General features: G+C 41.0%; 1 protein-coding gene across 1 annotated transcript in view; it reads left to right on the forward strand.

Annotated features, from left to right (window-relative positions):
• Positions 1-7,383: 7,383 nt before the first annotated feature.
• Positions 7,384-14,853, forward strand: part of LOC143836773 (uncharacterized) — a 49,630-nt gene continuing 42,160 nt past the window's right edge. Inside the window, exons 1-3 of the mRNA XM_077336314.1 lie at positions 7,384-7,420; positions 12,566-12,701; positions 14,600-14,701. Of these exons, the coding sequence (XP_077192429.1) occupies positions 7,384-7,420; positions 12,566-12,701; positions 14,600-14,701 (275 nt within the window). The remainder of the gene's footprint in view (positions 7,421-12,565; positions 12,702-14,599; positions 14,702-14,853) is intronic.

The following is a 14,853-nucleotide window of genomic DNA, read 5'->3' on the forward strand; positions in this document are numbered from 1 at the left end:
ATTAAACCCTGCCAAAAGATAAACATCAGGATAACACAGCTGGTGATCTAAGGAAAGGCAAACCATTAGCTTGGTCCTTACTAGTAGGTTTAGCAGTTTAGGGAGGTAGTGGTTTTGCTGCAGTAGTTGATAGAAGGGACAGATTGTGCTGCACAGGTTCTTTTTGTTGCACATGCCTCTGCATGCTTTAGGAACAACAGGGAGAGCTCATTGCAGACATGAAGCAAAAAAGAAGCATGCAAGAAGTGAGGGATCATCCCAAAATGGCAAGTAAGTCCGTCTGGCTTGTACCTAGATGTGTGTGTGTGTGTGTGTGTGTGTGTGTGTGTGTGTGTGTGACCTCCAGAAAGAATGGACTTGTTTATTAAAACTATTTTGGTCACACCTTTCTAAGTCCATCCAAGGCAAACAATGCAACTATCAGTCATAACGATGAACAAATTTAGATTACCCAGAAGCAGAAAATTGTTCACCCAAAGAACTGGAATGCTTTGTATTTCGTACAAATGCTTCACTATATTTTGTAGTCTTTAACATGCTTAAAAGCTAGTTGCTAGTTGTCTATGAAATCAGTCCAGAGACTCCAGTTGGACTCCAGAATGATGCAGGTTTCTTATTATCAGAAGCTAGATTGGGCATGCACATTCAGTCTATTCTATGGTCATTCTGATGACTGCGCGCCAGCTACTGAGTCCAGTTCGAGGTACAAAATCCTGCATTGCCTTGGACCCTCATACCTGCAGGACTACCTCTCTTTCCATGTTCTGTTATGACAGCTCCCCTCATCTGTTCTGGGCCTCCTGAAAAATCCTGAATACTTTTCTATTTTATTTTTCAGGTTCAGCCATTTTGGTAGTTGAAAAAAATATATAGCAAAAATAAATAAATAATTCTGACTGAATCAATACCCCAAAAGTACTGATAAGATATTTTGGGGTTTTTTTCCATCTTAGATTAGCTGAATGCATGGCCCTGCTATGGTCCCACCTTGTGGAATGCCTACCTAAGAAAATCAGGAAAGCTCCCATGTCGCTGTCATTCTGCAAACTATGTAAAATTGAATGGTTCAGGGGAGCTTTTCTGTAACATTGTAGCTCAGGAACTTGCTTGATAACGGGAAGTTACCGTTGATTGTACCACTGTGTAGAAGTGCTGCAAATATTGCTTTGTTTCTTTGTCTTCTAGTGATGTAATACAAATTTTCTTCATTATATCCACACTGTATCATGCCCAATATTTTACATGCATTCAGATTTTAGTAAGCCTAGTCCTAGTACATTGCTCATTTACCTTTAAGGCCATATGCGGTTTGGACCCAGTGTTCCCGAGGGACTGCCTCTCTGCCTACATACCTCAAAGAGCTATATGCTCCACTACCTTCGACTGCCTGGTGATCCCTGGCCCCAAGGAAGCTTGCCTAACCTCAGCCAAGGCCAGAGCTTTCTCCATCCTGCCCCTCACCTGGTGGAATGAGCTCCCAGAGGAGATCAGAGCCCTGATGGAAATCTAACAATTCTGTAGGGCCCACAAAAGGGAGCTCCGCCAGGCATTTGTTTGAGGTCAACCTGAACCAATCACTTTCCATTGGCCCCCATCCTCCCTCCCATGAAAACACCACGGATTAATCCAACCCACAGGGCCATCAATATGCTGTAGTTTGAATTACTGTTCCCACCATTGTTCTACTGTTCTATCATATTGTTCTATTTGTTATTGTTCTATTGTTGCTGTTTTTAACTACTGAGTTATCTTGACTGTTCTGTGTTCTGCTAGGTTTTATATAAACTGCCCTGAGCCTCAGGGGAAGGTGGCAAATAAACAAACAAACAAACAAATAAAATAAAGATGTCTCATTAATTTCATCAATCTACACTGTGGCTATTAAGTCACTTTGTATGATCTATTGATTTACTTCCCAATCTGCTTTGAATCTCAGTGACAAAGGCATACTATAAATACAATAAAATATATAGGCACATTCCTAAGAATGGCAGATTGTAGAATGAAAACCATAATTTTTGTATAAGAATTTTCAAAAATGAACTAATAAACTTGCTTTTTAGTGTGCCTGTGAATGCCAGTGTCTACAACTACAACTGTATTTTGAATTTGTTTGTTCCTCAATAGGCTCTAACTATGCAATGCACAAACCTCATCATAGTGTGCTGCCATGCTACCTGCACATGCATCTGTAGGGTAAGGGAGACAAAGCTTTTTTGAGCCTTTTGGAATACTTTGTGTGCAGAGACTGCACCTGTGATGGGGATGTACCATGACCAATCTATATGATTAAAATTAAATGACAAAGGCTAATGCCATTTCTAATTTCACCCCAACCACACTATTGTCTGGGCAGAATATTCTCTTCTTATGTTATTACCTACCCTGGGCCATTGGGGAAGGGCATGTTGTTGTTGAAGGGTGGGTGCTATCAAAACTTGAACCACAGATGGCAGTTAGGTTGGTTGGTTTATATTCAGGTGGGTAGCCATGTAGGTCTGAAGCAACAGAACAAAATTAGAATCCTGTGGCACTTTTAAGGACAACAAAGCTTGATTCAAGGTATAAGCTTTCTTGTATATGCACATTTCTTCAAATACATTGAAATGGAAGTTACCTGTCCATACATATAAACATAACGGTGAGCAGACAATTAGCATACAACATAATTAAGTTGTTTAACAGATGGAAGGACAAAGCAGGAATACCAAGCTTCATTTATATGGTCACCATTTGTTTTTAAGTTTAATTCTGGTGGGGTGGGGAACATAGTGAAGCAAATAAATATATCAAAATTGGAGATTGATTTGTACATGTGGTCTTCTTAATTGTGGGCTGTTGAAAACAATTAACTAGACCTGTTGTTTTGCTCCATCTCTCTCCTCTCAAATATGCTCATAAATAACATCATCCTTTTATTTAAGGTGAGGTGACTGGTTGTGTGGTCTTATGTCTCTTTTGTCACCAGACCAGAGAAGTACATTCCAAATCCCCACCATTCTCAATAACATTACATTCTACTATTCATTATATTACAATAATTGTTCCAATCTTCTATTTCAAATAAAAAATACAACAAAATACAATAAAATAAAGAGGATTTGACTATTTTTGGTGAGCAGACAGATGTAAGACTGAATGAGATTAACATATTTAGTGGGATAAGAAACTAATATCCCTGTTATGTCCTGGAGGTTTATTGTTCTGAGTATTGTAGTAACTTGTTTTAGAGAGGATGATATGATAGAGGTGAGAAGAACAGCCAAATAATGAAAATCTATGTAGGTTAAAATCAGCACCTTGCATTCTGTCCAGTTGGCAGCAATGTGTTTGATCCATTGTTGGATCTCTAGATGCTAAATGTCATAGATGGATATGATATTGCAGCTCAAGAGACATAAATATGATGAACATTGATGTATACCAGATTACTTAGGAGAGAATCAAGGTCTGTACTGGTGAACAGAGAAATAAACTGAATAGTTTTGAGAGTAAGAGCCAAAGACTGAGTTAATGGTTGGCACATACTAGGTAAATAGTCTGGACAGAAGCCATCTTTCTGTCTACCCCATGGACAGCAACATTCCCAGAAAGGCTATCCACTTTGGCATGGCTTGTTCTTTACTAACTAAATTCTTGGTTTGCTTTCTCCACTTTACTTACCGAAGTAAAAGATGTACTGACATAAATACATGTACACTAATGTTGCACCTTTTCTTAAATGAGGAGAATGTTTCCCCGGAATTATGTGGTATTTTGTTTTTGCCCATGTAATACAAAGTATGTGAGTGCCAAGGTTTGAGATCTAAGGAAACTCAGACGAACAGACTGAGACAACTCAAAAGTTTTTTTTTTGAAGAAAAATACATTGTTTAGTAAACTTGTCTAAATGTGCACTAGAAAGAGAGGTAGGCATAGGTACTGTCCGGTATGAGGTCACAAAATGCATATTACATATGCTGGGATGTTTGTTTCTGTTTTAAGAATGTAATTGTTGCCTTGCCGAATCAGGCCAAAATCCACCTGGTCCAGGATTCTATTTCCCTTGGTAGTCAACCAGATATACAATATGTTAAATGCTTCTGAATTTTCATGCAATCAGCATCTAGTATTCACCGGTAACCCATCTGCTTAAGTGGTGCTGTTTAGCAATCTTCATTAATAGTGGGCCATAGACCTGTCCATAAATCTGTCTAATCCCCCTTTACAGTCAGCTATGCTATTGACAGTTACTACTACATTGAATGACAATGAATTCCATAAGTATGTTCTGCATTATATGAAGAGGTATCCCTGAACCTGTGTTCAATCAACTTCATTGGTGGCCCTTAGTTCTAATATTAAGAGAGAAGGAGAAAACTTTTTCAAAAATTAATTTCTAACGATGTCCATAATTATATTTTTAAATAAAAATCTCCAGCGTTTTATGGAAGGTGCTTTATCCCTTTTATCATATGAGCTGCACATTTCGGTACTGTATCCAACTCTGCGGTTTCTTCATTTGAGAAGAATAGTCCATGTTTTGAAAAGCCGTAGAAACATACCAAACCTATTTGAACAGAGGCCATGTTGGGACATTAAAATAAAAATAAACATTTATGCCATGGGTTGAGAGAGAACAGTAACACTGACTCCAAGTTTCCAAAAAAACTATCATGATCACACCCTCAGAAAAATGCCACTAACCTACATCCATCCTGGCAGGCCCATTTGGACATACGTATGCATCAGAACTTAGGGGTCACCTATACACCTTAAAATGGAAACTGTCAAAAGTCAAAATTTAGGAAGGCTATGTCAACTCCTGCCAGATAATTAGAGAAGAATGTGCAAGTAATATTCTATATCTCTTGTTCCTCAGTCCCTTTCCAAAGCTCTTATCTTTTCTAGTTTTATATATTGTTCAGTCTAGACAGCGGAAAGTGTCTAGCATACCTATATGTCAAGAATGTAGCGGTAAATCTTTCACATAAATATAGCCGAGCATTTAAAAGTAAAAATAAATGTCTAAAGCTCTCGACTTATTAGCAGCATCTGTCTCAGGCTTGATGTGCACTTCTCAGAAATATTCTAATACCTACTGGGTCTATATTTAAGCAACCTTGTTTCTGCTCTAGTGATCACATGTCATAAACCATCTCTATATTGTTGATTTTGTTGCTAAGCCCCACTGTGACTACTGGTTTCCAGTGTTTCAGGTTACACTTTTAAACCAGGCCTTCCAACTGTTTCACACTCTACATTTAAAGATGATACTCGGGCTGATCTAACTATTCCACACTGGGTCCACTTTGGCATTAGAGAGTTACAGCTGAGGGAGGAGCTAGGGTTACAGACTTGTCATACCCTGGAGCTGCTAACTTTCCATTCTGGAAATATCATTTTAGAAGAAAGTGACAGACTTGGATGCATGGTCAACGCATTATCCCACGCTTTCCACAAATTCCTGGAGGGTTGCAGGAATCTTTACAAGCTCTCAAGAAAAAGAAAAGTCCTAGAAAACTGTACTTGTGGAGAAATGTAAGAGCACATTCACACAATCCTTTTGGGAATGAAAACGTTATGCAGTTATGGGGGAACCTTCTTAGGCAATCTATTTGCTTTAGTACAGAACATATAAAAGAAGAACATTCCCAAAAGCTGGCTGTATGGCCTCAAAGCTCTCCGGTACAGGAGAGCCTCCCCTAAGTAACCGATATTAGGAAGTTTCTTATAATATTCAGCTGAAAGCCACCTCCTTTTCCTTTTGCATCATTTGTTTCTTTTTCTTTGTTTTGCAGAGCCAATTTCTTTTTAGTAGTGTACCTATCATATTTTGAGCCCAAGGTGGATATTTATTAAAGAAGAAAAAGAAGAATTGGTTCATATATGCCACTTTTCTCTACCCAAAGTAGTCTCAAAGAGGCTTACAATCGCCTTCTCTTTCCTCTCCCTACAACAGACACCCTGTGAAGGAAGTGAGGCTGAGAGAGCCCTGATATTACTGCTCTGTCAGAACAGCTTTATCAGTGCTGTGGTGAGCCCAAGGTCACCCAGCTAGTTGCATGTGGGGGAGCAGGGAATCAAACCTGGCCTGCCAGATTAGAGGTCTGCACTCCTAACCACTACACCAAGCTGGCTCTCTAACACCTCCTCCTCCTCTTTTTTTTTTTTTTTTGCTGTCAAATCACAGTTGACTTATGGCAAGAGACATTCAGAGATGGTTTGCCATTGCCTGACTCCACACCAGCCCTCCACGCCAATCAGTGTTGGCAAAAGGTGTACATTTATTAGTATGCATTTATTTGTTCAGTTTATTACCCACCACTATCGAAATAATTGTAGCAGGTTACAGCATAAAAATAAACCCCAAGAAGATAAAACATGAAAAGCCATGACATAGCTTGATGCCTAGAAGTAAATAAATGCCCCAACCTCCTCCCTTCAACCTGAACATTTCTCTTGACAATTTCCAATTTTCTTTGAGTCAGTCCTCTATCATTCCAAGTTGCTATTCAGTGAATCTTTGTAAAGTGCAGACCCTTGCTTTCAGCACTCGCAGCATCAGAACCTGGGGTTCTGCTGGATTTGCCTCAGGCATGTCATAAAATCCAGAGCTACTTGCTGCAGGTCCCTGTTCCTCCCCAGTCACTTCTTGTGTACCTTCTGGCCTGAGAGGTTCACCATTGGGCACCATATTGAAATTGTTTGAGAACTGTACTATAGGATTTTCTTGACAAAATTTTTTACAAGGTAGGTTGCCAGGTCTTTCCTTAACCCTTCCGATTTACCCAGGCTTGGGACCGGCATGCTCAGGTATGCGTGGCTGAGTTTTAAAAAATGGAATACATAGAAGCAAATTTGTGTACCTATGTCTGAAAGACAATATTAAAACAACATTTATAAGACAGAAACCTGGGAGAACTTGCATCCTTCTACTTATCATCCTTTTTGACACTGGCTGAGGTACAGACTCCCTACACTTGCCTCAGGGTACATCCCTCTGTGAGAATGGCTGTAACAGGACTGTGATTAGCCCAAGGTCATCCAGCTGGCTGCATGTGGAAGAGTGGAGATCACTCAGCTCTCCAGATTAGAAACTGCTGGTCTTGATGACTACTTCCTCCTCCCATCACCACAGTCTCTGGCTTTGCTTCCCACCTTGCCAGCTTTGTGTCTACTCCCTGCCCCTCTAGCTGTGGCCTCCTCCTGCTAATTCCTCACTACCTCAGCTCCTTCTCCAAATGGATAGGATATCTGGTAAGGATTAAGAGTGTTCATTGTGTATACTGGAAGTTTCTCTTGAAGTGTGAGATGACTTGCAGTATTCGGAACATACATTTAATATTTTATTATAGCTTCAGAAAACCAGAATCGGGAATGTTTCCAGCCTAAGTGTTTCATATGGCTTGGGATAAGCTGCTTCTTATGAAGAACTGTGGTAAGCCCTGTGTTCTTTCTCTGTTGATTCCAAAGTTTGGCAGATGGGACAGATCCAGAAAAGGGTTAGAATGTAAGAGAACAGGATTGATAGAAGAAAATGTGGGGACAGACCAGTACAAAAGAGGGGAAAGAAGAGACAATACTGCCTTAACAAACCAGCACATTAGAGAGATGCACAGAAAAGTGATGCATGTGGGATGCTACCAAGGAAAAGTGAGGGCCATTTCGCACGGCTTCAAAGTAGCAGAATGGTTGCTATTTGGAAACACTACTAATTTGCCATAACCCACGACGTCGTAGACAATCTGCAACAATCCTGAAACCAATCAGCAAAAAGCGCTTCGTTGTGGCGCTTTCAGGGGAATCCAGAAAAGTGGATTCACCCTCCGGATAGCGATACACTCCTGCAACCAATCTGCAACAGTAGCGCTAAAGACCTGTGCGTTACCATTGTTGCTGGTTCTTCAAAGTCCCTCCCCCTGGCTCTCTCCTCCAAACTTCCGGCGAAGCGATCGCCATTTTTTTTTCTCCGAGCGAGCGGGGATAAACGCACCGGCGAGCCTCTTTCTGTTTAGAGGCTTCCCTGGCTTCAGTCCTTCACCTTTAGTCACTAAGCACAAACCACTGAAAAGCCCGTTTGCTGAAATAAAGTCCCTTTATTTTTTACAAATAAATTCAGCCGAAAATCGGGCCCGTGAGAGGGGGGGGGATTTTTTTTTTATCACTCGAGGCAGCGTGCAAACAATCATACAATCAAACGACAGCTCACATTAGGCAGCTGGATGGGTCTCTCCGTAGCAATGAATCTACCTAGATTCGTTGCTATGGGTCGTTTTTTTTTTTAAAAAACCTTTCTTAAAGGGAAAGGGGCTGTTTGGGAGCATGCTAACGGCTGCCCATTGGCTGCTTGACGGCCAGGGGCGGGACGAGCTTGGCAATAGCGCTTCCTTTCTAGCGATTTCTGCCAAGACCGGAAGCCTGTGGGAAACGCTAAAAAACGCAACTGATTCCACTACAAAGGCAGGTATGCATAACGACGAATTCCACTATTTTAAATGGCGATTTTTCATTCCGCAAACAATTTGCAACAAAGATCCCTGTGCGAAAAGGCCCAGAATGTTACTTTACTTCTTAGTGAATTTCATTTGCTGAACGGCAAGAAACTTGGATTGAGCATACAGACCTGAGTGGGAATACGGGAATTGTACATAGGCCTCCTGCTTACCTAGTGATCTATCATGTGCAGAAAAAGAAAATATAAGAGGTCTGTATTACATCCAAGGTAACCTTCCATGCGTGATGCTATATTGACAGAGAGACTAGTATGGGGGTGTGGGAAGGGGGTTGGTTCAGTTCTGCTCTCTCTCTGTACTATGCTGGGGTCCTAATAAAGAACTTAAATCACTTCTAGTGTCATGCTCTTCCGAACCAACAGATGTAACAGACATATATTTCCTCTATCTACTTGCCCAGCTGACCCAGAGCTGTGCAACTGTATCTATCTAGCTCTCTCCCCATGACCTTGTGCACAAATAACTCAAGAAAGATACTAACTTGAATTTGTTCACGCAACATTAAGGTTGGTGGAATGCAACTGTATTATTTTTTCCCCAATTTTCCAAATTAATTTCAGCCCAGCTGACAGTGATTGCATGCTGTAGATATTTTTCAGCAAACCCATTATTCAGCCACAATTGTAAATTGGCCTTTTCCTTTGGTAGGGTGTAATACGGTCTTAAATTTCAGCATATTGAATGTTACACACAAAAAAAGGGTTGGCTAGGTATCTGAAATAAGAAGCCTTTTTTCAATGTATGTGGAAAACACAGCTGTCTTCAGTCCCAGACCCCATTATAACATAGAAGTGATACGTGAGGGAAAGACAAACCTTTCTCCTTTTACCTGTTATATAATTACAACCTTGGGACATGTTAGTCTTGGTTGGGTTTTTATATTCACCAGTACTGGAGCTGTCTTTTTGCAACAATTTATCCCCAAGAGGTTCCTGAAATCCTATATGGTTAACTGATGTCAAGGAAATCATCAAGGAATTACCATTCAGAAAATTCTATATTTTATTATTCAACAAAAGAGCAATGTAGAAGAAGAAGAGTTGTTTTTTATACCCTGGTTTTCACTGCCCGAAGGAGTCTCAAAGTGGCTTACAATTGCCTTTCCTTCCTTCCCCCAGAACAGATTCCCTGTGGGGTAGGTGAGGCTGAGAGAGCTCTGAGACAAACTGCTCTGTGAGACTAGCCCAAGATCACCCAGCTGGCTGCAAGTGAAGGTGTGGGGAAACAAACCCAGCTCTCCAGATTAGAATCCACTGCTCTTAACCACTACTCCAGTTGCAATAAACAAAACCATTCCGTTCAATTCAATTTATTGATCTGTTATAAGCCATTTCAAACAGATTAAAAAGAGTATACAGAATTCGTGGAATAGATTGTGGATCGTGGAAATTCGGTTGATGTCGTTTACTTGGATTTTAGTAAAGCTTTTGATAAGGTTCCCCTTGATGTTCTGATGGGTAAATTGAAGGACTGCAATCTGGATTTTCAGATAGTTAGCTGGATAGGGAATTGGTTAGAGAACCGCACTCAAAGAGTTGTTGTCAATGGTGTTTCATCAGACTGGAGGGAGGTGAGTAGCGAGGTACCTCAGGGCTCGGTGCTCGGCCCGGTACTTTTAAACATATTTATTAATGATCTAGATGAGGGGGTGGAGGGACTACTCATCAAGTTTGCAGATGACACCAAATTGGGAGGACTGGCAAATACTCCAGAAGATAGAGACAGAGTTCGACGAGATCTGAACACAATGGAAAAATGGGCAAATAAGAACAAGATGCAATTTAATAAGGATAAGTATAAAGTTCTGCATCTGGGTCAGAAAAATGAAAAGCATACCTACTGGATGGGGGACAAGCTTCTAGGTAACACTGTGTGTGAACGAGACCTTGGGGTACTTGTGGATTGTAAACTAAACATGAGCAGGCAGTGTGATGCAGTGGTAAAAAAGGCAAATGCCATTTTGGGCTATATTAACAGGGGCATCACATCAAAATCAGAAGATGTCATAGTCCCATTGTATACGGCACTGGTCAGACCACACCTGGAGTACTGTGTGCAGTCCTGGAGCCCTCACTTCAAGAAGGACATAGATAAAATTGAAAGGGTACAGAGGAGAGCGACGAAGATGATCTGGGGCCAAGGGACCAAGCCCTATGAAGATAGGTTGAGGGACTTGGGAATGTTTAGCCTGGAGAAAAGGAGGTTGAGAGGGGACATGATAGCCCTCTTTAAGTATTTGAAAGGTTGTCATTTGGAGGAGGGCAGGATGCTGTTCCCATTGGCTGCAGAGGAAAGGACACGCAATAATGTGTTTAAACTACAAGTACAACGATATAGGCTAAATATCAGGAAAAACATTTTCACAGTCAGAGTAGTTCAGCAGTGGAATAGGCTGCCTAAGGAGGTGGTGAGCTCCCCCTCACTGGCAGTCTTCAAGCAAAGGCTGGATACACACTTTTCTTGGATGCTCTAGGATGCTTTCGGCTGATCCTGCATTGAGAAGGGGGTTGGACTAGATGGCCTGTATGGCCCCTTCCAACTCTATGATTCTATGATCAAGATTTGAATATAGCATGCATAAAAAGACAAAACAATACTAATATAAATAAAAGATGAAGAATAAGAGATGGTTTTTATACCTCATTTTTCTCTATCCTGAGAAGTCTCAAAGTGGCTTACAATGGCCTTCCCTTCCTCTCCACATATTTGAATCCATCTCCCCACAGTAATTACCTTGTGAGGGAGGTGGGGCTGAGTTCTGACAGAAATGTGACTGGCCCAAGGTCATCCAGCAGACTTCACGTGGAGGAGTGGGGAATCAAACCTAAACAGTTGAGCAGCATGGGACCATTTCTGCTTTTTGCTCCCCATGAAAAATGGTGGGAAGCAGAAAACAGGGTTCATAAACCACTAAGAACTGGTTTCATTTGCAAACAAACTTACATTTATATTGGTTCGCAGTTCAGCCACAAACCATGAACCAAAATAAAAGGCAAAAATGCAGCACGCCCATCCTTGTCTGCCACTCTTAACCACTACACCATGCTAGCTCTCAAATATATAGTAATTTTACTTCCTTTGGTGCTGTGCACTGTTCAGCTGAACTCTAGTTGCTGTATGGCATAGGGAGCTTTTGGTGGGGCTCAACACTCCTTGCCATAATCGTGTGCAGAAAATACAGTGTTATTCTCACCACCCTGTCTTGTTTTAATAATAGGCAGCAGTGCACCATGTTAAAAAATGGCAACTGATGTTAAAAAAATGGCACCATGTTAAAAATGGCAACTGGTGAAGGGACAGTGTTTATGCCATGTTCTTCATATTCCCAGCTTTTTTAAAAAGTCACTTTAGGCAATAAAAATACAACCACCTCTATTATGTAAAACATCACCAGAACATAATATATTCATACTATTTTATTTTGGACCAGATTTCAAATGAATGGAAGACAAGCATAGTTGTTTACTCCTTAGCTCATCTTCTTTCTTCCAAAAAAAAAAAAACTTTCTGATTCTGTGCTAAATCAGCTCCATAGCAAACAACAAACCAATCAAGGGTAGGAAAGCAGCAGCCGCAGGATATTTCGAAAACAGTAGTTGTATGTGTGGTGGCGTTTTAGCACTTTTTTTTTAGAACTGAGCCAACTTTCCCTCATTGCTGACACAGTAACTTGCAGTGGAATCCTAAGCAAAATTACACCCTTCTAAGCCATTGAATGGGCTTAGGGGTGGGTAACTCTGCTTAGGATGGCACAGTTAGTGACTTGCTGTTTTCACCTACTCATTCCTGTGCGTAGACTGTAATATGGAGAAAGGCAGGAAGACAGGATAAGATTATTCTTTTATAAAATGTGTTCACTTTATTTGGGGTGACGGCTCCTGAGTCAGTTTTAGTAGCCTTCCAGTGCCATGTTGTTGCGTTGTCATTGCAAGTAGGAATTTGCAGGAAATTGTCTTCCCAGGATTTAACATTATAAAGGAACACCAGCTGTACCACTGCCCTGTCTTTCTGCAATTCAAAGTACCTTTTTGGAAATCTGAGTGAGCGGGCTTATTATTTCTTCATTCTAGGTGTTGAAAGTTCAGGCTGGACATGCCATGTTTGCCTGGAAGAGCCTGCAATTAAAATTCTTGAGCATTTTGATAAGATAAAGTTGGAGATCAAGGGAAAGCACACCTGCAGAGCAATACCAGCTCCAAGAGATTGGTAAGGTAGTTTCACAATGAGAAAGTTGTACGAAAAGCAATTAGAGATCTCATATCCCAGCTCTCAAAGAAAAGGGAGGGCAACTAATGTTAGGACAGAACTTATAAAGAGAGGATTCATCCTGCTTCAGCAAGGGAAGAAATGGTCAGCTTGATGGCCAGCATGGTTTAATGCAAAGGCCCCCACTTTTTTGAGCATGTCATCATGTATGGAATTCTGTCATGGTGGTGGATGCAGCCACAAAAAAGGCTGTCAAAGGAGGTGAAGCCAACTGCACATGTCAGAGAGTGAGGTTATGCATAACTGTAATACTAACTCTTCAACATTTAAGTTAGAAGTTTTGTTTAACATGACACCTTTTAAAATGAACAAATTGTTTTAAAACATTTGCTTGTATGCGTGTAACATATCTTCAGTCATGCATTGAAGATTAGGCTTGGGTGCTTCGGCATCCAAAGTGGCCATTCCCACCTGAAGCAGCCAGCAGCTGAAGCACCCAACCCTACTGAAGATCCTTGTGATATGGTTTTAGCTGCTACCTGAGTAAAAGTTTTAAAACACTGCACAGCCAATCAGTGCCCCAGTGGCTATTCAGAAGCCCTGCAGGGCAAAAGCCCCACCCCCTGGCTCTGCCTAGTTCCTAAAAACAGTTGACAGGCACCACAAAAGATAGCACCATTGTGTGCATCTTTGTGAAAAAAAGCTCACCTGAGGCCATAATTTGCTCATCATAGGCACAAACCTGGTTAATTGTAAGGCTCGTGTGCTCCCAGTCTGATCCCATCTCCTTTTCATGAGAGTCAAGGTGACACATGCAGCAGCTCGATAAAAGTCAGGTCCTTGGTGGTGGGAACGTATCCTGCACATCTTAAAACTCTGACTGCCAGTTGTTTCCAAGACCAAGTCCTTTAAAATCAATGAGTCCTTCAAAGCCCTAGGAGACATAGACCGAACAGAACATCCATCTCATATATCTCCATGCTCCAACTATACTGTTAAGGCTACCACCCTCTTGCTGTTTGCCCTGTTAAGGTAGTCCACCTGGCATCAATCATAACTTGGGCCTTTTGCGTTGTAGGTCCAACTTTGTGAAACAGAGTACCAGAGGAGGTGGTGAGAACACCACCTTCATACATTTTCAGGAAGCACTGCAAGGCTATTTTGTTTGCCAGGCCTTTTAATTATAGGGTATAAACTGCAGGCATCATTTGGTGAGGTGGGATTTGTAATACTTTAATTTTGACTCGTAAGTCACCTTGAGTCATGAGGAATATTTTAATACATAAATATGAATGAGGATGTTCTACTACATTGATAACAAAGTTTGAGTCCAGTGGCATCTTTATGAAGTGGCACTTTATTGATACTTTGTTAGTCTGAAAGGTGTTACTGGATTCAGATTTTGTTCTGCTGCTTCACACCAACATGGCTACTCACCTGAATCTATCTTAGTATATTGAGGTTAGTTTCTTTTCTAGGAACAGGTTACTTAACTGCAGTTTGATCCTGGTTTAAGAATCCTTCTTGAAAGGGGACAAAAAGAAGCTCAGTGCTTTCAAGCAAAGGGTTGAAGGGAAGGGAGAGGCAGGAAGGAAATCATTCACCAGGTTGTCCCTATCATGAAAAAAAAACTTAACTTTGCTCAAAATATTTGAATGCAGCATATAGAAAGGATTGGATTCTATTTCCTAGCATTTTGTTGTCTCTGCTGCCCTCTGGTCCATTCCTGTTGTTTAAAGGCTGCATGGTTTTCCCTCCTCAGTCTCTTGCAGCTACATTTCTTCCTTTGCTGTAGTTGTTTTTGGGTACCTGCTTCACTTATTGCTGGGACAGGGTAATTAGCTGTCAGCCTGTCAGAATATGTTGATTTCACTTTACCATTCTTTATTTCACTTCAGGTTTGCTAATTTCACTCTTGTTGGCTCAAATCCTGGCTGTTCTTGCCAAGTCAGTGGTGGAATAGCTGTTGAAGAAAGGCGCCAAATCAAACTTGAAATGGAGTAAGTGGCATTTACACAAAGATGGTTCCTCAGAGAGTGGGATGTTTAAGGAAATGAGGTATATCTACTTGCATACAAGACACACAAAATGTTGACATTTCTCGATGACATTTGCCTTGCTTGCTTGAGCTCCACTTTGCCAACCTCGGTCA

This window comes from Paroedura picta, chromosome 1 (genome assembly GCF_049243985.1).
Source record: "Paroedura picta isolate Pp20150507F chromosome 1, Ppicta_v3.0, whole genome shotgun sequence".
NCBI lineage: Eukaryota > Metazoa > Chordata > Lepidosauria > Squamata > Gekkonidae > Paroedura > Paroedura picta.